Source organism: Rhipicephalus microplus, chromosome 1 (assembly GCF_043290135.1).
Source record: "Rhipicephalus microplus isolate Deutch F79 chromosome 1, USDA_Rmic, whole genome shotgun sequence".
NCBI classification, from domain to species: domain Eukaryota; kingdom Metazoa; phylum Arthropoda; class Arachnida; order Ixodida; family Ixodidae; genus Rhipicephalus; species Rhipicephalus microplus.
In genome coordinates this window covers 83,191,040-83,214,743 of record NC_134700.1, presented here as the reverse complement: position 1 = coordinate 83,214,743, position 23,704 = coordinate 83,191,040, and the positions used below count along the sequence as shown (strand labels likewise).

General features: G+C 42.2%; 1 protein-coding gene across 5 annotated transcripts in view; it reads right to left on the bottom strand.

Moving 5' to 3' along the window:
- The window catches only part of LOC119178623 (glutathione synthetase), a 141,311-nt gene that overhangs the window by 109,390 nt on the left and 8,217 nt on the right, over nt 1-23,704 (bottom strand). For 4 of the 5 annotated variants that reach the window (XR_012888752.1, XM_075883272.1, XM_037429844.2 and 1 more), the window contains 3 exons: nt 16,661-16,736; nt 9,236-9,390; nt 91-133 (listed from right to left, as the gene is read on the bottom strand). Coding sequence is in view for 4 of the 5 variants with exons in the window: in XM_075883272.1 (XP_075739387.1) it covers nt 91-133; nt 9,236-9,390; nt 16,661-16,736 (274 nt within the window). In the remaining variant the exon portion in view is untranslated. The remainder of the gene's footprint in view (nt 1-90; nt 134-9,235; nt 9,391-16,660; nt 16,737-23,704) is intronic. The other variant, XM_037429842.2, reaches the window with a different exon arrangement.

The window sequence follows — 23,704 nt, the reverse complement described above, 5'->3', positions numbered from 1 at the left end:
CTATCTTCGATAAAGTCTTGAAGACCTGCCTGAGGAGATTTACTGCCTTGACCTCACCAGTCTATGGTTACCGATGTCACAGATGCTCACCTCCACTTCTGTAGCCACGACACCCAGGTTGCTCATTGTGTACCTGTTGAAAAAGTAACAAATGTATCAGGAACAACAATGCCGCATAGAGTTAGTATTAAATTAGCGTTCTGCAAAGCAATTTTTCAATACTGTAATGAAGAGCACATATGCGAGGTGTTCAGAACTCCATGCAGACGGTCGCCAAGAATATGAAACAGGGCATAATTGATAGTACCACTTTCTTCATCGGAAATGAACCATCCGACCTTTATCCCCTTAACCGTCTCATTTTTTAATAAATATTTTGCTTAGAAATGTATATTTTTTTATTTTAATATAAAATATATTGCTTCTAAAAAACATATTTTGATTCAGGAAAAGAAATCTGGCATATATTAAATAAAGCTAGTGCAACGAAGTTTATTGTCCCATGACGTATTATTGCCTCTGATGATTCACAAAATAATATCATCATAAAAAAACTGGCAAATATAAAAAGTCTAATGACTCAGCTCAACAAAGTAAACTTCGACATCTAAATAATTAGTGCTTGAATTAGCTGTATGATGACGAAAAGTTTTCTACCGAGGTCTTCCGATTTGTAGTAATTTTTCGAGCAGCAAAATTTTCATTTTGAAGTATTTTGGCACAGCAAAACTTTTCAATTCGGAGCACTTTAGAATAGCAAAATGTTCCATTTTGAAGCAATCTGTAGCAGCTAACTTCAAATCCTGGAGCAGAAGCAAGTTGGATTTACATTCAAGGAGATGAAAAAATTATTTCTAGGCTCTGGTGAAGAGCTAGAAATATTTAAATTCATTGCAAATTTAATGAAGCCAATCATCTTAGAAGCACTCCCTACTTCAACCGATGATGAAAGAATAATGGTGTCATGCTGTTGAGAATTCTGGCAAAACTTGTTCAGTGATTATTTTCGTAGCAAATAAACAGAAGACTGGTTGAATAAAATTGTACGCCATGAAATTACAATATAAATACACTTATGTCGTGATCAGAAGATATGGTAGACAAACGCTGTGATGCACAATGCTAGAGCTAGAGACTCGCACAATCCCAACTGCATTTCCCAAAGATGACTTCAAGAATAAAGAAAGGTTATTTTCCTTCATGACCGATTAGACTGGTAGGTGTAACATGACGACATGTAGGTAGTCTCAGAAAGCCAACCTCCTCCGACACTAATCTCTATGCTGAAACTACACAGTTTAACAAACTTTATTTGCCTTTTGCAGTGATATTTTATGTGGCTAGGGCATTCTGTCTGTACTCCAAAAACCCCCTACCGTGTCTAGAAAGCAGTACATAAAAAAAAGAAATTTCACAGGGTACCTTATGCATACGCCTAAGACGACTAGAGGGCACGAGCCATTTTCTATTTAGTGGTATAGCAATTACATACACAATCTTGACTGGTTTTGCTGTTGTCAAGGGTGTAGCCAGAAATTAAAAAAAATTGGTGGGGGGGGGGGGGGTCGCACTTTCATCTGAGAGGGCGGGGCAGACAAAAGGTTATCGTGCACTATATATATGCCATGACGAAAAAATTTCAGAGGTGGGGGGCATGTTCCCGATGTGCTCCCTCTCCCTTGGCTAAGCCACAGGCCGTCATGTTTTGTGTAATGTCCAAATCGATAACATCCCCCGGCGCATCGTTGGTGTACCATGCGGGTAAAAGCTTGTGAGCGGGGACGACGAACGCGGCCAGAGGTAAGAAGAGCCGACCTTTCAACTCGCCCAAGAAACAGCATTCTCATAATTTATCTCCATTGCACCGAAGGCGGATACGATAAGATCACTCTGTGCGCCAGGCCTCCCCTCGATTGTTACTCAAGCAGAGAGGTACATGCTGCCTGTGTCCATGGAGCAGGAAGGAGCTAGGAACCCAAGGGGGGGGGGTCGTTATGAACTTTGACATCAAGAGTGTGATGGCTGGCACGTGCGCTATTTACGGCTGGTATACCCTTCTACCTTGTACTCTCAACATGAACAGACTGTGGGAAAAGTGCTTCGCTTTCTAGAGCGGCCATATAAGGGTATGCACTGAGCCTTGATCTCAAGGCGGCCACACCATCGTCACCCCATTTGTACGTGCCATTCATGCTGTACCGATAAAATCACACTTGTAAAAGCAGCAAAGCACATGCCTGTCGATGCCCCGCCACGGTGGTCTAGTGGCTATGGTACTCGGCTGCTGACCCGCAGGTCGCGGGATCAAATCCCGGCTGTGGCGGCTGCATTTCCGATAGAGGTGGAAATGTTGTAGGCCCGTGTACTCAGATTTGGGTGCACGTTAAAGAACCCCAGGTGGTCGAAATTTCCGGAGCCCTCCACAACGGCGTTTCTCATAATCAAATAGTGGTTTTGGGACGTTAAACCCCACAAATCATCAAATCAACATGCCTGTCAACACTGTTGTTGGCCGCAGATTCTATCTCACATTAGCTACAAGCTTCCGTTGATGCTTACATTACAGCACAATGGCCAAACATGCAGTATCACCATGTTTGGTATTATTACGGCGTCTCTCTTTAGATATTTTTCAAAGAAAACGCCAGCTGAAGCAGCCAGCAGGGCACTTTACACAAGTCTGATTCTATCTGTACGTGCATCGTCGTTCAAGAGATGTTCTAGGAGTTTCTAGTCACCCAAGTCGCGCATATCGAACAACGCGCGTGTAGCAAGTTTTTTGAGAGTAAGGCGAGGGCACAGTCCTAGAAAATGGCAACCCCGCTGCTAGCGCTTCTTACAGATGACATCAAACCTTATTATTTGGTATAAAAATACAATTTGTTGGCATCGCATTCATTGCTAAGAGCGTAAGTGAAACTAACAAATTCTATCTTTTGGATCTGATATGGCGTAGCTCAGAAGAACATTGGCTAAAGGGACAATCATCACTTGAGATGCTGAAGCGGTTTTCGTGCTGTCAGTTATCTAAACGCGAATCAGAGGTTAGTAGCACAGAACATTTACGAGCAGTCTCATTATACCTTTCGAGTGATGCAGTAGCTTCTCCTCCCCCCTCCCTTCAAAACGAAGCAATGGATGCAATGTTCAATTTTTTTTTTAACCGTCAGCTATTGACCCTAGAAAGCAAGAGGTAGGCGTGTGACAAGGCGGAGCCTCATCACAGGCCTTCCGACACAGTGATGGCCTTACTATAGCTGCGCGTGTTAAAACCGAATTGCGGCTGCTCTGACCAGGAGGCATGCTTTTACTAATGAGATGACATTTAAAAAGAAAGCATGCGAACATTTTTAATTCGGACCCTAGCAACCTCAAGTCCAAAAGGACAGGGTCTTTTAGGGGCTTTTACCGCCACAGCGATTATAAACACGAATGTGCTAGTGGAAGGAATCACAAAAAGCTCTTCTGTATGATGATCCATGAATAAAGTATATTAGAAGAAAAGTGTCAACGCGTTTCCACCATTCACACGTTCAGCTGCAGATGCAAAGCACGGAAAATTAGATTGCCATGTCCAGAAATAGACATGACAAACATTCTGGCGGCATGCGTACAGTCATTAGTGAAAATTGCTTTATATTTTACATGCTGCACAACTCTTCAAATGAGCCGTCAGCAGCATTTCTGGAACGTACGACGTCTACCGGATGAATCGCTGCCACAGTTTCCCGCTAACGATTGTACTAGACGTCAAGCGCCCGCGGAGAGCCCATTTCGCCGTTAAGCGGACTTGCACAACAGAGTTGCGTCGGCACCAAACATAGCATCGTGAATTTTAGAACGCAAGCGCGACCGCTGTTTATTCAGCGTAATAAAATATGTATGAGATTGCGACTTTGGTGGTCCCGAGACAACATGCGTATTGACTTGCCAGCGTGGCTATTGCCGTTGACAGTCCCAGATCCGACATTGGCGCAGCTTGGAGCAATTTTCATTGATGTCATTAGAATATTGGCACAGTAAATCAGATTTGGCGTGCTTTAGTGCATTTGGCGCAGGAGTGGGATCACAGATTTTTTTTTTAATGATGCACGACAACTGCATGCATCATTTTTACAGAACAACGCTTTCTAAATACAAGTTGCAATGAATGCGAAACGGTGATTAAAATAAATTACCATGCAAGTAGTGCCAGCTATACAGCAACACAAGCAAGGTAATTGACAAAGAAGCAAGTATTGCTCAAAACACTCACAAAAAGATATTTCAAACAGATAAACCGTTGTTTAAAATGGTACGGACACAATTTGGAAAGGGTGAGCTGTGCTTATTCAAAATGGTTAAGGGGTTGAAAAGTTTCCAAACCATCTGTTGCGCTCGGGGAGAAAACACACTGAACAAAAAGCAGACAGAGCTAGGAAGAGCTCGGCAAAATCTTGTAGTTGTGTGTGGCAAGAAGAGCTCAGAGACGGAGCACCAAGCTGCCACTTTTTGAGGTCCCTTCCTTGAACATGGAGGCACGTTCTCACTCTTTTCCGAGCTACCTATATCTCGTTTTTGGAGTCACACAACAGATAGCATGCTACTGGCCCACAGCTGACTTAAGCCAACAGCGGCCTTTGCATCAGATGTACTGTTTGCATCAGGGTGCTGCCACGTGCCAGTGCTGCGCTCCACAGCCTGCTAACATCACAGAGTAGCCACACCAGCGAACAAATGAACAGCAATAGGACAGAGCGACTAAGTTTCATCACTCACACTTAAGGTCATAGTGCGTGTTGATATTTTTTTTCTCCCATGTTTTACTTCAGCGTGTAGCTTTCAGCGTTGCTCGTTGGCACAAAAGAAGAGAGAAAACATCAAAAGTATTCTCGACATTTGAATCCCAGAAATGTTTTCCGTCGTTTATTTGTGGGGACCCCTTTAAGCAGAACTGTTGTATGCGAAGCATCAACTGGAGTGATGCAAGGCTATACACTGGTCACACTCGCAAATTTAGAGTCATTTTTAGTGAGAGCACTTATGCCACCACAATATCACTTTGGTGGTGTGCTGCTGCATGAGAAAAAGAAGTGCACTTTGGAAATAATGGTCATGGCAATGGGTACTTAAGCAGCACAACAGGTACTTGCTGTTTCAGGCAATATTTCTTAGAAAGTCGTTAAACAATCTATTCGTACAAACACAGCAGGTGTAGCCATTGCACGGCATGTGCTAGGCATGCCCCGGGAGATAGTGGCTGTTAACTGCCTGATACCGCTGTCACACGGCCACCACAAACTCTGTTAAACTCCGTCAATGTAAATCTCTTCAAGGGAGTTCAACGGAGATGGAGTTGTGGCAGTGTAACATAACAATGACAAGGTTGTAATAGTTGCCGCAAGGGGCTCAGCCGGCGCTGTTTGATCTTAGCAGAAGTATCCTAATTTCATCTATGGTCTTTTTTGTGAATCTTCGACACGCGGTTCCTGCGTTATTCCTGGTGCTAGCTGGGTTCCCGAATGAACCAGAGTAGTACTTACATACGGCACATAATCTTAATAACAATTGTTGTTTTTTATGTCTATAATTACAATATGAATATGAGGGACGTTGTAGTCTGTGGCTACAGAAATTTTGATCATCTGTTGTTCTTTAATTGCAACTAATTCTAAGCAGATGCCCCTCAAGCATTTTGCCTCCTTTGAAATGCAGCCACTGCAGCCGGATTAGCGCGTAATCTTAACAAATTAATCTCAGACAACCTTGAGGATTCAAGACATTGTGGCATTGCTTGTGTCAAGATGTGATAACAGTTTTTTGTGCTTTAAACATGGTCACACCAAAATAAAATAATTGAAGTGCGTTGTAGCATAGTTACCTATGCTACCACAGGACAACACCGCTATTCTCGCTATTGCTGCCAGTAGCTCCAATTGCCCGGTAATTAGTAATGGTAAAAAAATAGGGAGGCATAAAAAAGGAAAACAAATGTAACTAAAATAGAAAAGCCGTTATGTATCAAACATTTATAGTGAATAAGTATAGAAACACGATACAGGTGGCACTACAAATAGCAATGACAATTGAGCGTAAAGTTAAGCATAAAAGTAGGAAAATAAAAAAATAATCCAGTGCCTTTGGAACATTGCATAAAATGGTTTTTCGGGACGCTCATAAGAAAAACAGACCATTCAGTAAGACTGTTTCTCGAGCCTTCTTCCTAGCATCCATAAGATGGCTCCTAATTATTTCCATTTTGCAATGCAAACTTAATTTTGCCGTTCTACCTAGGAGTAAGCAGAATCGTTGGTACTGCATACTCAGTGCACGCCCACATAATGACATATTTGTTTCTCAAATCACCTTGGCAGAAATGTAAGCTCATGCGAAATATAAACGGTAAACGATAAAAAAAAACAGAAGTAACAATAAATCACACAACTTACTTTAGCAGCACGTTAGAGAATACATTGAAGTCCCAAGACCAAAAAACAATAATTCAGAAACCTATAGTAAATGTAAGGAATTATTACTATTATTATTTAGTTTGTACCCACAGAAAACACAGGACACCAAGCAAAATGGTGAGGGAACAGGCTGACAACTTCCACCTATCAAGGCACACCACCTGCATGCTCCCTCGTGATGGGGAGACAGAGAGCAAAGGCAGGAGGGAAGAAAAGGAGAAGGGCAACTGAGAAAGCACTTGTGCTAACAATCACACCATGATTTCAAGAGTTCTTGGAATAGAGTTAGCAGGAATAAAATGGCAGAGTACGCAAAGCTGTCGTCTTGTCGTCTGTTAGGCAAAACGCTTCTTTCACTATATTAAATCTAGCATTGGTACTGACCCTGCTATAGTTGGAACCTTATTTGCGCATAACCAGAAGTCTTTCGCGTAAACCTCCTTGCATCCTCCTTTTCTCTTTGATTGCTTACTTCCTTCTTTATTTGCGCATAGGTCACAAATCAAACTTACATCCATGTGATCCATCGAATCGCTGATTGGTAAAAGCCACGAAAAACAAAGAAACTCCACGATTTAGATATCGTAACGAAGCACCCAACAAAAGAGAGGTATCGTGATTTGCGTTATCATCACTGCCCGCATTGTTGTATAAGTGTCTGGGTGCTGTGAAAACTAAGAAGGAAAACTTTGAGAAAACAAAAGACACGTGGGCAAGCGCGTGAACATCTATGTTCACACGTTGGTTTCTGCCGATACTGCACAAGTCTAGACATGTTGCTTTGCCTCACCAAAAAGGATGCGCACATCTCATTGCTTGCCCTTACTGATGGACTCTGGCCAAAGGATACAGTTATGGTGACATCCTTTGTTATACTGATTTGGCTTAGTGGTATCAGTATCGGCTTCCCAAGCAGTATTCAGTCAGCGACTCTGATTTCACACGGTGGTGTTACGATAGCAGTACTTGGTATTTTACGACACACTATACATTATTGAATGTATTGAAAATACAGATACTTGTTTTGCGAGATGTATCATGATACAGATACAAAATACCCAAGGACTAAGATAGTATCTAAGATACATGCATCTTCGATACTGTCCAGCCCTGCTTTCAAACAGCTACATGAAGAAAGTAAAGGGTTCAAAAGACAACTTTCCACCAGCAGGGACCGAATCGGCAACCTTCAGATAATGCGCCCGATGCTCTACCGATCCAGCTACAGTGGCGGTCATATTCCTGCCCACTTTATTCGGTATTTTTCTGCATGCAAACTTCGGATTGTACGGCAGTGCCGCATGTAGCCATGGCAGAAAGTGTGCAACACTATTTTTCTGCCAGCTGTTGTCATGTAGCATGCAATCTTTTCACAAGTTGGCAGCTGAGCAATCAGTTTTGACATACAACCTGAAGGTATCAAGTCTGCCTAAATGAGACCCTTGCTATGGATGAATGAAACAAGGCAATTTAGCGGCTTGTTTTTTGACACAACCTTGATGAAGACCAGCAGATAAAGAAGCCAAGGAACTGGAAGGTATAGGGAACGTTCCATGTTCCGTTTTATGTCTATTGCAGTAATTGTGGTATAAATGTGAGGAAAGCAAAATGGACAAACAGGCAACCCATCAAGTCACTGCTGATGCTTCGTAACATCATAAGTACATGAATTACAGGGAGAACCACTTAACACATGTTTAGGTTCCCCTAGGAATTTTATAGAGGACTGAGGAAAACCACTTGACTTGTAGATTATCAATGGTCATAACCAGTTCCTGTGAAATTCGGCAATGCGTGACCTGACTAAACAATGATTATATACTGAAACCTCAATATAACGAAATATCGGTTATAATGAAGTAAATGAAATATATTCTTGCAATCGATACAGTGTTAGGCATATAGCTTTATAAGAAATTTTTTGTTACAAGGAACTTCATGTAAGATGCAACTTTGTTATAATGAGGCTTGACTGTAACATATTCCTACACCTGCCAACCTAGGAACTTCTGAAATCAGGAGACTTGTCGCGAGAGTGGAGGATGGGCAGAAGAAAAAAACATGAAAAAAAAACAGATGACACAATCCACCTTTCCCACGATGCAAAGGCACATGCACCCTTCTCTAGCATAAAAGTAGCGAAACGGCTTCAGGTTTTGAAGGCCTTCGTTCTAGCTAATGCCAGTTCTCCTAGCCCCTACCAAAACCCTACCAAAACGTCAGAGGGCAACGCGGGAAAATGGAAAAGGTGAATTGTCCGGCATACGGCCCCTCTGAATGTGGCCTTAGAACATTCGAAGAGGGCCTGCAGTGTGACTGAAAGAACTTAGCCTCTTTACAGTCATTGTACACTCCTTGAACTGAGCAATAAAAAGAGAGACGTGCCCATTAGTGTGAGCGGATGGGGTGTGTGCATGTTTCTGGTGAAAGGAGAAGAGCCCAGTGAATGACAGGAAACAGCAGTGGCCAGTGAACCTTTTGAGCTATGTTTCACCGGTTTTCGCTTCATGGTAGTGTTTTTCTGTTGTTTTTTCAAGTTGGATTGAGGCAGCTTATCAGGTGATTTCTGGGTGCAATAGTACAATCAGACTATCGGGAAGACGAGCAGAAAATCGAGAGTGTCTTGGGCAAATTGGGAGAGTTGACAGCATGGGTATGCATTCTTTTTTTTTTAAATTTATTTTTCCTATCTCCAGCTTATTTTAGACAAATAAAATGTGCCTGTAGTGAATGTTGGCCAAACACTCTGCCCCAAGACCACCACAGAGAAAAATGGAAGTGCATACTTCTGCAACTTATAGAGCGGAGGTGTGATTCCGCCAAACGAGGAGGCAATGGTGTTCACCTCCACCTGCTTGGGGCGGGCCTCGTGCAGTTCCTTGGTGTCACCTGACTTGAGGTCAAGCATGTAGTCGCTCCTCAGCAGGCCCAGGCTTATCGGCTGCATTCATCAGGAAACAAAATCCCGTTTTTTAGATTTTACGCGCTACAGAGTTACAACCAATTATAACAGTCATCATAGCGGGAAAGGGGGGGACTTGAAATATATTATGACCATGCTGCATTTTTTTATGTGCAACAGAGGCCTTCATTCTAACGCATTTAGAGGGCAACCAGCATGACCAGGAATGAATCTGCAAACTTGTGCTCAACAAAAAAAATGCTGTAGCTAAAGTGTTATGTTATGAAGACCACGTGAAACTATCATTGGAGACGTAATCGAAATTTGCAAGTTGTTTACAATGAAGTGCAGTCCGACAATATGATACATGCGTGGAACAAAATGAACAATGTTATCGGTGCTGCCGAGGTTTATGGCAATGGAACAAGTGGAGGGGCTGTAGGCAAGGTTATGAAAAAATTGCCAGTCGATCATGCCTGTTCTCAAACACTACACCATTATAAAGAACCTGATTTCATATTCGGAGGCAATATCTTTCTCTGCAGTAGCATAGCCAGAAATTTTTTTTGAATGAGAAGGGCGGGGGGACAATAAACTACGCCTCATGCACACATTTTTTATGCGCAACTATTAGATGAATACAAAATAGCAATATTACAGGGAGTTTAAACACCCCTTGGTACGCCAGCATTTCTCTGTACAGTAAAAGCTCATTAATTTCGAACTTGAAGGGTACCATAAGGTTGTTTAAATAAAGCGGAGTCCAAGTTTGTGGGCAGGTGCTAGAATGAAGATACAATGCGCCACACTATGCGAAGAAAAATTAGAGAAGCAGTCTCTGGACTTGTTCTTGCAAATTAGGCAATACTACATATTTATGGCGGGTAATTTTGTAAATCAGGTTCATGCTCTAAGAGTGAACACAATTTATTAATCAGTCACTGATATGCCAGAAACAAGCAGCGACTTGAAATCATGTGAGCAGTGAGCCTTAATGCCGAAATAAACGAAGCTATTTGTGCTCCAAAATACGTTCATTTATATGGCGGAGCCAATGTCTTCAAAATTTAGTCTTTCTTACTTAGTTAGTTTCAGGGGCGTAGGCAAAAATATTTTGGGAAGAAGGCTTCTTTTTGATCTGAAGTGGGTGCCGGGTAGGCAAATGGTTATTTCACACTTCAGAATTTCTTTTTTAGGGGGGAGGGGGACGGGACCATGAGCCCAGTGTGCTTTGCCACTGATTTATTTAGAACAAGACTGAAATTGTCCAAAGAAACATGGCTAAAGGCAAACACTGCATGACTGGGCCGTGCCGCCCATACAACAGTAGCAGCAGCCAGACAACATTTACAACCATAAACTCACACATGGAAATCAATCACTACACTTGTTTTGTATAGATCAAAGTAATCAGTAACTGGGTGATCATTCTAAGCCGATATGTGATCAGACTAGGCCGATTTCTGCAACGGGGGACAAAAGTCTGGGGGCTCCCAGTTCGAATTAACTGTTGCAGATCCCAATGCACTCGAATCATCAGGAGTTTTCCCCATAGAAAAACGCAGGGCTGTGCTGCGACCATGGCATCAGTTCAAATTACCTGTAAGTTTGAGTTAAAGAAGTTCAAATAATGAGCTTTAACTGTAGCAGCCCTGAACTTTCACTCTGACAGCAAATGTTATTTGCAGAACAAAGATATCTGCATTAGCTCTCACATCACTCATATATTCAGCTGTACATATGTAAGGCATATACTACATGTACAGCCATCAGCACCTTTAACTCGAAAACACCGACGTTTGGCTTTAGCTCGCTTGGACTGAGGTCAGCGTCACCAAGTGTTGAAAATGATATGCTTGCCGCAGTTAAGGATAGATGTAGCGCATGCAGGTTTCTCTAGTAAATTTCTGCTTCTAGTCTGCCTGACTGGAGGGTCAAATGCACTCACTTCACACCCTGTTTTTACCACATTTTGCTCGTGGTTGCATTATCGCGTGCACCAATGGCGTTGTCTTATACCTATCTCGACAATGAACCATTGCGTGGGACAGCTTACGCACATTTCATGCTAGAATTCGCAACAAAGAATCACATGTATAAAAAGCAGAACAAAGGCACGTTCAAGGCATTTGTAAAAGTTGCACAATAAATCTGAATTGCAGTGGCGTTGCTCATGTTCTGATTCAATAACTTTTAGACAGCATGAATTGAACTGTTCTTGCAATTCAGAGTGTGCCTTCCTGCTCAGTTTGCCGTGCACAGAGAATGTGGCCTTGGAGTGCAACATTTGTGCGGATAATAATATCTGGGATTTAGCATCCCAAAACCACGATTTCATTATAATATGGCAACTGGTTCAAACTTTTATGCGATAACTACACACGAAAATTACTTTCTGTGCGTTGTATCCATGCGTCTTTCTTGCTGAGAAATGCACAAACATTGCACTCCAAGATGACATCTTTCGTGCAGCATGAAGCGAACAAAAAGGCACACTCTAGATTGTGAGACATGTTCAAGAACAAAAAGGCACACTCTAGATTGTGAGACATGTTCAATTGACTATGAAAATTATTAAATCAAAACATGATCAACGCCACCGCATTTTAGATTTATTTGTTGTGAAACTTTTACAGACGCGATTAACATGTGTTTGCTCTGCTTTCTATAGTTGTGATTCCTTGCTCTGAATTTAAACTTGTAAGGTGTGTAAGCTGTCACACGCAATGATTCATTGTCGAGATAAGTATACAACAACGAATGCCATGGGCGCACGGGATAACATAGCATAAGCAAAACGTGACGAAATCGGGGTGCGAAGTGAGTGCACTGAACCCGCTGGTAACGCAGACAGGAAACGAAAATTTACTAGTGAAACCGACGCACGCTACATGCATTGTTAACTGCTGGAAGCATTTCATGTTCAACATGTGGTGGTCCTGACTTCAGTTCAAGTGAGCCGAGGCCACGCATCGGAGCGTTCGAGTTAAAGCTGCTGACGGCTGTACATGCCTTAGTAAAATTGAGAACGAACCAGAAAGCATGTGAGAGTTAGCGATAAAATTTGTTCAGTATGTGTAGTGTTACTTTTTTTTTACAAACATCACCTGCCGGGATTCACTGTCTGAAGAGATAGGGCATTGAAATGTAAAGTACCAGGTCAAAATAGCCTTGTCAGTGCATAAACAAAGACAGCTTCTAGTTCCTTGACATGCTCTTGGTGTTCTTCCCTGGCCGCCATGCCAGTTGGAAGCATGCACAGAGATCGGCAAGACCACCACTGAATTACACCTTGGGTCACACCAAGCCAGTAAAAGATGTGACGGTGCTTTCATGTTTTTTCTCCATGCTGGAGAATTTGTGTCCCCATGTGTTGCGTAGGCAATAATGCATAGGCAATAAATAAGAGAGAAGCTGGCTTCAAGGAGCAAATGCTTTGTTCCGCAACAGAAAATCTTGTATGAGACACTAAGAAAGGCAGGACAGGCACAGAAAGAATGTTGAGCAAAGGGAAGGTAGGAAAACAGCTGTACTTCTATTGCACAGTACTCATGAATGGAAGTGAGACAATTTGGGACTAAGTAGTGCCGATATTGTTATTTCCACTCTCTTCAGTTCAGGTCATTTTGGCATAGTTTTGACTCGAATGCATACATCAGAGCCAACATTATCTTTAAAAACTAGATTCACAGCGAAATGGAGTCATTATCTCAAGCTGTTGAGCATACCAGATGTGATATTAATAAATTTGCAGTAGCATTTGAATTTGTGAGTACTGCAGATGCACTGACCAACTTCCTTGAAAGGTAGCATCTTGTCATAGTGTTCAGGTGTTGTTTTCTTCCCTCGACAAGTTCAATTCGCCTTGTGCTAATGTCCACTGGCTAATTATAATGAAGCGTACTGTAAAGAGAGGCACGTTAACAGCATGTCTCATGTCACACTTCTGCGGTGTATTCGCTCACACATTTCTCTGGTCATGTATATGTTGAGAAAATTGCCCCGGTTAGCAGTGTGTCGAGCACCTGCACTCAACTAGAAGGTAGTGAAAGCAATGCTTTAGAGGGCCAGGGGCATTCCACCTACTAATTGTAGAGGCTTGGATTGCATCTGCTGTGTCGAATGATTTCTAGAATAAAGATGGAGATATATGGGTGCCAGGCGTAAGGAATGCATGCTCTGCTTTTTGACACCAAAGCCTAGACTACGAAGGAATCTTCTTTAAAGGTGTTGCAACTTCTTGGCGAGTGTCACAAAGGGCTTCTATGGTACATTCACATCAGGAAGCTCTCCTCCTGCGGCTCTGAACTGTTTCAGGCAACTCCACTCAGGGTAAAACCCCTCAATAGCCACGTTCATTGTCGGTACACGTCACTGCTACGTTCATCATTGTGCAGTAGCACTCTTGCATATGCATGGGCCTGTCGGGGCGCGGGAGTGACGCAGAGACGAAGCGTGTTGCTGAAAGTCCTAACAACTCGGGGACCAGTTCCCCTTTCCTCTCCTTCTTTTGCGCCTGCATTGGCGGGGCAGAGGCAGGGAAGAAATGTCGGTTTGTAACACGCTGGCAGCGCCGCCTGCTGCGCCATGACGCATTTAGAATTCACACCACAGGTCCATCTGCCACGCTGGGGGCAAACAGAACTTTGTTCAGACAGCACTGTAGTCGTATCAGTGACAAAAGTACCTGTCTTTGTTTTAGTAGAATTTGAAGCTGTTGTCCACGCAAGAAAAATAAACTATTATGGCTTGTTTTAAAGTAACACACGCTCTTACCACTGCTAAACACAATGGCTGACATGCAAGCAGGCGACATCTAAGTGGTTTGGTGGTTCAAAGCTCTTCTGACTAGCTTATTAGGAGATGTGCAAGACACTGAGTGCGCCCGTTTATATCCACTGCCTTCTACAGACACCGAACCTGTGCTCTTCGTTGAATTTGACGCTTTCTTCGCCTCTGCTTTGAGATCGAAGGCAGATGCAAGGTTCAAAATAAACTTACATTTTTGCACTCTGATACTTAACTGCTGCAAGGATATGTTTCTGCAGACACAGCGTAAAGAATTTTAACTTTTTGGGTTTCACATGCCCAAACAGTCTATTTAAACGAAACCTGAAAAACAAGGAAAGTGAGTTCCATTTAATAGGAGTTCTGTCTAAGGAAGAGCGGAGCAGGGGTCCAGAATTCAAGCACAAAATCAATCTTATTAGAGATAGTTGTTCCAGGTAAAATATTCTCGTTTACTGAGCGTCTACAGCATAACTGAGAGATGCAGTAATAGGAGACCCTACATTGATTTTGAATAACTGGGGTTCTAGTACGTACACCTGATAGTGATGAAGAACTATCAATGGTACTATTGAGACTATCGATAGTTGAGTCGCTATCACGCTATCTATGGTAGAAGTAGCTATCGATACCATTCTCAATAGTAAGTTTCATAGTACTGTCAATAGCACAAAATCAACCACGCGAACTCATAGCAGCAGAAACTTGTATCCCCATGTGTGGTAATATATGGTAGAGCAGGAGAAGTAGGCAGAAGGGCAAGAAAGTTGACATGCCTACATTACTTCAGCAGAATAACTGGTGACACATGATAAGCTCAACTGTTTAGCCTTAGTAGGAGACGCTCGGCGGATTTTGTGACTGGCGGTTGTTTTATTCACGATCTCCTCTCTTTGACGACCACGCCGACTGGGGCCAGTCCACGGACTACTTTTCACTTCTCTTTCTATCTTTTTTAATCCTTCCTTATACCTTCCCTTATGAGCTACCGCTGAGGTGTTCCACTTTAATGCAGACAGTTGCGGGGTTCACTTTTCATTTATAGGTTTTCATTTATAGTGGGGGTTGTGACTCTTAGTCGCAACCTCCACTTCCCCCCAGCTTTAGCAGAAAGGAGCCCGATACATGTGGCGCAACTGCACGGCTTCAGACTTATATTGCGTATTGTGATTTCAAAATAAATATATCAAAAGCTAAGATTCTAATAAATGCAAACTGGAATTAGTTACTTTCGAAGGTGAATTTATTTATAAACATATTCTGGCATTTTGATTTTGGCAATAATTTCTGTTGCCAAAATAATGTTAATAAATTGAATAAACTGAGTATAACTGACTGTAGGCAATCACAGATGATTTGGCAATATCGCTGCCCAGCAGCAGTATAATTATTCACAGCACTACTGATTATACTATAAGCTGTGATACTCCAGATGGTATGCTGCACTGTCAATAATATTAATTTTTTATTTATAGTAGTACCGATAGCTTTTTATAGTATCAATAGTTCAAGAATATATATGCTATCAATAGTATCGATAGTCCATTTACTGATAGTTCCGCATCACTAGATCCGAGCCTAAGTACGCACGGGCTTTCTTCAAAGGTGAATACTTGAAAAACATCTGTCTACGGTAGTTGCGAAGTACTAATTCGAAAGTGAACAGAAGGAGAAATTACATCTCTCCTGCTAGCTTTTAATGGATCGTTCGCTTTCCTCAATGACAAAAAGACCATCTTACTATCAACAAGACACGGTGAAGGGCTCAAAATATTGTCTGTTCTGAATGCGAATTTTTTAAAATCAACAAGATAAAGAATCTTTGAGGAGTTAAAATTACAATGCAAGCACATCCCAAGGCACATCAATCACGGAAAAATCTGCCCAACATCAATCTGCAAAGAATGGTAGAGGACCGCTCGAAGACACATGTCCGCAATATTGACCCAGGATTCGTGATCCTGGAAGTTGAAAAAAATTTGGCTGTATGTCCATTCTTAGAGATCTGGCTTCAATAAAAACAAACAACAGAGATGAATTTCAGATGATCAAACTACACTCTTGCAATTTTTGCATGATGAAGGTCTCCAAACCGCTACTGCATGTTTTGTGGGTGGAAAAAAGGGAAAGTTATTAAGGTGACCCTGCTGGAATGGCCAGTCCCACGCTCAAAGCAGCAGCTAGTTTGAGTCTAAACATCAGGTATTTAAGTCGGTGTCAAACGAATCTGTTTATATTAAAATGGGTATTATTGAATTTCACTTCCATTAAAACGTAGTCACCATAGCTGAAAATAGAGCATGCATTCCCAACCTTAGCAACACAGCTCCTCGACCACTAGGCTACGGATGCGGGTTCCTTAAAAAATGATAGATACCCACTGAGTAAAACTTCCAACTGTAATACCATACAACTTCTATACTGTCATACTGTACTAATGACCCAATTCTCAGTGGGATCAGCTACATGTTAATAAAGCATGCAGTAAGTAGGAAAACGAAAAACAGTAAAGGTATATTGCCTGGGGAAACTCGGCTTCCCAAACCTTTTGGTAGATGTTGAAAATGGAAGCCGTGAACTCGTCAGTCTCGATTGTACTGCAAAAAAATGGAAACATCGTCATGATCTCAGTTGAGGGGAGATACAGTCCAGAAAAAGTTGCATTAATCTCGAGTCTAGGGCAATGAAATTTTTCCTGCATATACAGGCGTTTATGCCGATTTCAAGTATGTAATTACTTTTATAGCAAGTTGCATAGTTTTCATTTTGTGCCATGACAATGTGTAAAGCATAGCTCGCTTTGGACAAACTTTTTATGCCTGAAAACTTTTGTGGTTCTGAGCTATTAACGGCTCATATTGCCCTACATTAACTGCTAAATGCAAATAACTATGAAGAAAGTGGGTATAAAACACTTTGATGATGAATAAAATTGTAATGCGAGTCCTCAGCCTATAATAATAGCTTACTCTAAGTGTGTAATAATTATACAGGCGATATCAAGTTTTAAAGGAGATACTTTCACCGTTCACATGCTAAGGAATATGTGGGTCAAATTTCATCCCGATCGGGCTATCAGAAGTACTACCAAAAACATGATGCTCAAACTCAAGAAGTTGCTCAAAAATGAATCTTGAAAAAAAAAAAAAAACGCATTTTAAAGGTATAAGTGAAAAGTCATCGATGCAAAAAAGATGTGTTTTTTTTTTATATAATATTTCCCATCATGAGAGCTTGGAAATTATGGTTATCTTGATGATGTGGCTTTCTTAAACCCCTTATATGAAACGAAATGCCAAGCAGCCAGGTGACAATTTCCAGGGCACTCTGGACAATGAGCTGTATTTAGATTTTAGACCACACCTTGTGCTCTTTAATTAAACCTCCTTTGAGTTTAATTAGAGTATTCAGATTTTTTTGTTGTGAAAGCAGAGAAACTGAAATTCTGAAAGAAAAAAAAAGTAATTTTGGAAAAAAAAAACTTGCGTGACTCGCATCTCCTCTTAAAGAAGTTTCAGCCAAACTATTCTGCTATGGCAGCTCACTGAAGTAAGTATGGGTTTGTTGGTGTGACTTAATACAACGCAAATCCACGGAAGACGAGGACACACAAGAGGCTTTACGCACGAGCACATGGGAAGCCTATTCTCTGCCCTAGTATTCTGCTGGTCATGCTATAGGAGGAAGAAGTCTGAACTAAATGATAAGGCGTCTCTACACTAGTGGTGCCTGAATTGACGCAATGTAGCAGCAACAAGAACTGAACAGTTTATTGCGGGACTTTTGGCCTTTTTATAGACCAAAAACCACGCGAGTCTCAACGCGAGCTGTAGCCAAGTGCACTGGGACTTGCCGACAGGTGATAAAGAAATCGTGTAAGTGAGTGCGGTTCGTCGACGATGCTGCATCTGTTTCCCTTTCAAAAGCTCACTCGTTCCAAAGGGCATCTTGTCCTTGTTGAACGGCGAAGTAGACTTGGGATTTCTTCCAGCGCCCTTGTTTCTCGCATTGTGACGAACGACTGAGGGGTCGTTAGGCTGGAGTTCAAAATGATTCCTTGCTTCTCGGGCATTTGCGTCCCGCTGAGTTTCCGCTAAATTGCAGCCGATCCTCTATGTGTTCATTTCTGGTGTGGCTGACGCCAGCCGTACCCTCAGCCGATCGACATGCTGCCGCTGCATTCCAAGAGGTGTCACCACTTTCCCCATCCAATGGACCCCTGTTGCTATTCAAGTTCCTTGTGGCCATTTCTGCCCTTGTTGGAATGGGCAGGACCAAATGAGCTTTACGGGTGGAAAAAATGGTGGTGTTTTAGCCTATGAAGGCTGATCCCAGGTCAGCATGGTCTCTGCAGGCACTGAACGTAACTGTCTGCGGCTCGGATTCTAGCAGCAACGATACTGGTGATTTGTCATTCTTGAGGGGCGTAGATATGTAATGGAACAGAAAACGAGACAACTTTTCTTGCAATGTGCGTTCTTGTTTTCCTCGAGGCTCTCTTATATTGTTCGCACCACTCACTCTACCAGTCCATTTGATTGCGGGTGATATGGTAACGTCCTGACATAGTGCATGATATGTTCATGCATATTCTTTGCCATCATTGCGCTCGAAAACTGTGGCCCATTGCAAGACACTACACAGTTCGGAGTACCAAAACAACCACTGCTTTCCATAAGCAAGTGAGTAGTTGTGTCTGTGGTAGCTGTTTGCAGCGGTGTTGCCTCTATTCACTTTTTTTCTGTGTCAACTAAGACTCCAAATAAATACCCGTCAACAGGACCTGTAAAAGCCATCTAAACTTAATACCACTGTGTTCCCGACTAAGGCCATGGTGACAGCACTTGCGCCGTAGGCATAGACCACCCTTGCATATATTGATGACAGTTTTGCACCAATCTTTTAACGTCTCTGTCTAATCCAAGGTACCAAAATAGCATACGAGCAAGCCTCTTCATGGTCCCAACCCATAGGTGCATATCGTGCAGCTCACTGGGTAAGAACTCTCGAGCTGCCTCTGGCACGACCACATGATGACCTCAGCTATTGAGGCTATGGCTCACGACGTGCTCATGTCGGCGGGTGAAATACTGCTGCATATGTTGCAGCTGACCTGCAAGATGTGATGGCCAGCCCTACTTGATCGACTCTTGGATATGAAAAAGTGTGCTGCATTACCAAAGAGTCCTGGATGAAAGCAATTATTCAGCTAGAATAAAGGGCACTCGCATCAAAACCGTGCATATACACAACATCTTCCATGACTCCTCGACTACCGTGTTTATGGTCCCGTGACAAATGCAAGCGACTTGAAGTGTCTGTGTTATCATTGTGTGTTCCTTTGCTGTGTTCTAGATTGTTCTGTTAAGCTGATAGAAGAAGCACCCAAGGCTGAATTAGTGCTGCCGCCATCTGTGAGATGGGCTTGTTGAAATGGAAAAGCCCAGTGAGTGGCTTACGACCTGTCACCAGCCTGAAACACTTTCCCAGCAAGAAATCACGAAACTTGCCAATTCCGAACACAAAGTTGAGCGCTTTTTTATTTTCGAAGCATTTCATGGTCAAGTTCCATCCGGTGCGCGGTGTGACCACCCTTACTGCGGATGCTCGTCCCTTCCTTTCCTCTCTCACAACGCCGACAGAGGCAGCGTCTGTTAGCAAGTTTCTTGATTAAAAAAAAAACGACTGCTTGCACTGCACAATTGTTCACTGGCCACCCCATATATATATGCACTGGGTCTTGGCCTCAAAGGCAGTGCCAGTGGGATACTTCTCCTGTGCGTTGTTGAACAATATGAATTCACAGCATGCCCGTTAACTCAAAGCAAAATGTTGGTGTCTGTGTCCAAACAGAGTATTCTGTCTCTCATTGCCCATCAGCAGTGATTGGAATGTTCCAGTAGGAAACTATCACAGCGTGCTTTGCCCCTTCCCAGGTTTCTCCCCCGCTCAACGTTGCGATGACCGCCAGCGTCAACGCCACTGCCAGTGTAAGCGCTAGCGCCCGCTGCTTTGCATCTAAACAGGTTTCCTCTAGCAGGAGACGGTGTATTTTTTTCTCAATTTGGGAGTAATAGCATTCTGCCGATGTCAGCGTGCTTGAACGAAATGCCATCGGTTGATTAACGCGATTAATGCAACACAATAATACTGCCCCTAGACCGTCTAATGCCGCATAATACTCCAGCCGCAACTCTTTCTGCAAACCTCAGTCAAACAAAACATTCGCCGTTACCAAGGCACACTTCCCTTCCTCTAAAACTCTTTCAGACTCCTTTTTTTTCATTCCATCTTTCTCCTTTGACCAGTAAACAATAGAATGGAGCCAAGATCATGGCCAAATTAGGCAAGAATTTTGAGCAATAGGTTACAAGCCCCAGAGAGGACTTAAGTTTGTTTACTGATTCTTTCTTTGGTGCAGCTTTACTGCTTCGAAGTTGTCCCGCAGCAGGTGAAGGCCAGTTGAGTCAACTTTGTACCCCAGATACTCAAGTTTTTTTGTTTTTTTTTCGGGACCAATGTTTGGCCTTGTTCAGTTGGAGACCACTGTAGAGAATTCTCTGGAACACCTGTCGAAGTGTGGACGCATCCTGCTTTTTCTTGGCAATTATGATGTCTAGGTACTCACACACTCTTGGCAAGTTCCACAATAACTCGATGCGCCGCCTGGAACAGTGCCAGAACTGATGAGATGCCAAAGGCTCATCGGTTGTACGAGTACAGGCCGGGATGCGTGTTGATGACAGCCATCTTCGTCTCTTCATCAAGTGAGAGCCGGCTATAGGCACCTCACAAATTCCATGTAGTGAACATTTCTCCCCCATGAAGTGCGGCAAAAATGTCATCCACCTTAGGCAAAGGGTAGTTGCCGTATTCATCGTGAGCTTAGAAGTCTGATGTCACCATTTTGTTTACCACAGGTACGACAGGAGCAGCCTAATCGGAAACGCTCACCGGTGACAGGACACCTTGCAGCACAAGGCAGTCTATTTGTGCACAGACTGCTTTGCGCAGCAAGGCATCCTGTCACCAGTGAGTGCTTCCGAATGGGCTGCTTCTGTCGTACCTGTGGTGAACAAAATGGTGACATCAGACTGTCCCCTAAAACAGTACCTAGAACAATACCTTTGCTTAAGGTGGATGTCATTTTTGCTGTGCTTGAAGATAAAGCACGAAGCATGAAAGTACAGCAAAGCTGGGCAGCCTTGCTTGCAAATCTTTATTTTTTCTTTCTTCCTCACTTGTTGCTTCTTGTTTAACCCTTTGTTGGTTCACCTATACTTTTGACGTGGTGATATAAAAACTGGCTATGGTATATTAATATAAACAAAAAAATTCTATCGAAGAAATTTCACCGCAATCAAACAGTAGTTTTACAAAAAAAAAGTGGGACATATATATTCCACTGACTCGTAAGTGTGGTTTCAAAAGGTGAGAAAATACTGCCCCACTGCCTCATGAAGGCAGCATCTCGCAATTGCATCAACAGGTGTTTGAGATAAAACGGCCAAAGCAAGCGGTACAGTGTATTATTTTTCACACTGTGAAAAAGAAAGTTGTGCGCACCTCATTTCAGCAAAACAGCACCCACAGTTGCACCTCTTATGAGCCTTCATAGCGCAGTGGTCTGTTCCTGTAAAAATTACTTCACCACGTGCATCAACCACCTATTTTGTACATTTGGCTATCCTTGGTTTTGTTGACGGAATTGTCCAGTACAGATGTCCCTGATCATGTGCCTATTTTCCAAGAGGTATATGATATTGAGTGAGATATTTCCACGCATCAATATCGGCAGTTGCTCTGAAGGATGAGCGGGACAATTTCCTTGTGGTTGTTCCGATGCATTTATTATTATTATTATTATTATTATTATTATTATTATTATTATTATTATTATTATTATTATTATTATTATTATTTATAATAATAATAATAAATGCATCAGAATAAATGCATAAATTTATCGGTCAAGGTATTACACAAATATACACAAACACATGATGACTGGAACCTAAAATAACCTCTTTGAAAAACCAGAATAAAAGAAATTACCAGGCATTTTCATTGGTAGGTCTGATCATTAAGTTATTTTATTAAAAAGTTATTCAAAAACTGACTAAACAACTGACACTACATCTACCCTTCGAAAGTGTGAAAAAAAAATTTTCCTCGAGATTACAAATACTTAGGTATGATAAGAGACTTAACATTGTGCCAAATTCAACAGGTGATGTTGAAGAAATTCTTTTCCTGCAGACGGAAAAGTGGGACCTATGTGTCCCACTGTTGCACAAATGATTAAAAGCCAGATTGCTGTCTGCATTAGACAAGTCATAGGCTGTTCAAAGTTGAGAATTCAGCAGAGCTGCTGTAAATGAATGTGGTTGCACACTGCTTGAAAAGACCTTCGAAATACGAGTACTAATGTGCAAGCCAGACACATACAAGTGATAAGGTGGCTAGCAGCAGGATGCTGAATATGGGAAAGTTAACGTAGATGTTTTCATTAGACTGATGTAAATTAAACACTGTTGACATATTCTTACATTTCACCTGTGCTAATTCCAATGAAGGGTTGAGTTTTCTCATAACTCTCAGCTTGTGAAATCTGTGTCTCTCACAATAGCTAGTTTCATCCAATAATAAAGCTGGTGAGAAAGAATCCCTGAAAATGGTAAGTGAACCGCGAACATTGTTGAGCATGCAGTCATCAATTTACAAACCTAAGTATGCAGCTTCTTACAGAAATTAAGTGCATGCAATTTATCATCTGAAAGGCTGACACCCCCATTAAAGAGAAACCAAGAAAAAAAGAATAGTTAAAGCTGACCACCAAGGAATATAAAAAAAGAGGCAGAGTGGAGAACATTAAGCTCAGTGTATTATGAGAAGATATGATAAAACAATTTTGACAGGACAGAAAACTGAACAAAAAGCAAGGTGTGAACAAACTATATGATCCTCTAGTTCATGTGCAAAATGCTATGTAAGATTACGAACACTAAGCAGTAGGAGGGGGTGCAATGGTCTATTGTAGAAAATATATCTCTCTCATGTCTCACAAATATTCACAGAAAATGCCCAGATTTTGAATAGAAACTTAAGAGACGTGTGTAAAAGCTAAACTTGTTGTAGGTGGCATTGGCAGAATGAGAATGGCGGGAGTCAAGTGTATTCTAGTTCAGTGTAGATTTGGCAAGACATAGCGATTCACACTGTCAGCTGCCTATAGGTGGCGCGCAAAGTAAACCAACATGGCAGTCCGGAGATTGATAGCGGGCAAGTAGGAGGTAATGGAAGCGTGCTGCAGAACTTGTTTTGACAAATGTAATCACCCCAAGCCACTTTTCTGACGTGGCATCGTGCTCCAAATTGAAAGACTATAATTACATGAAAAAAGAAGGGTAAATGAGTATAAATTTACAAAACAACCATTAATATGTTGGCGTCGATGAAGAAAAAGCTTCAGCACAATTCGCGAGCATCAATTACCACTTCATGCTCCATTGCACCGACCCACTCGTGTCCGCAGATGTCGTGTCGGTTTCCCATGAATAAAATA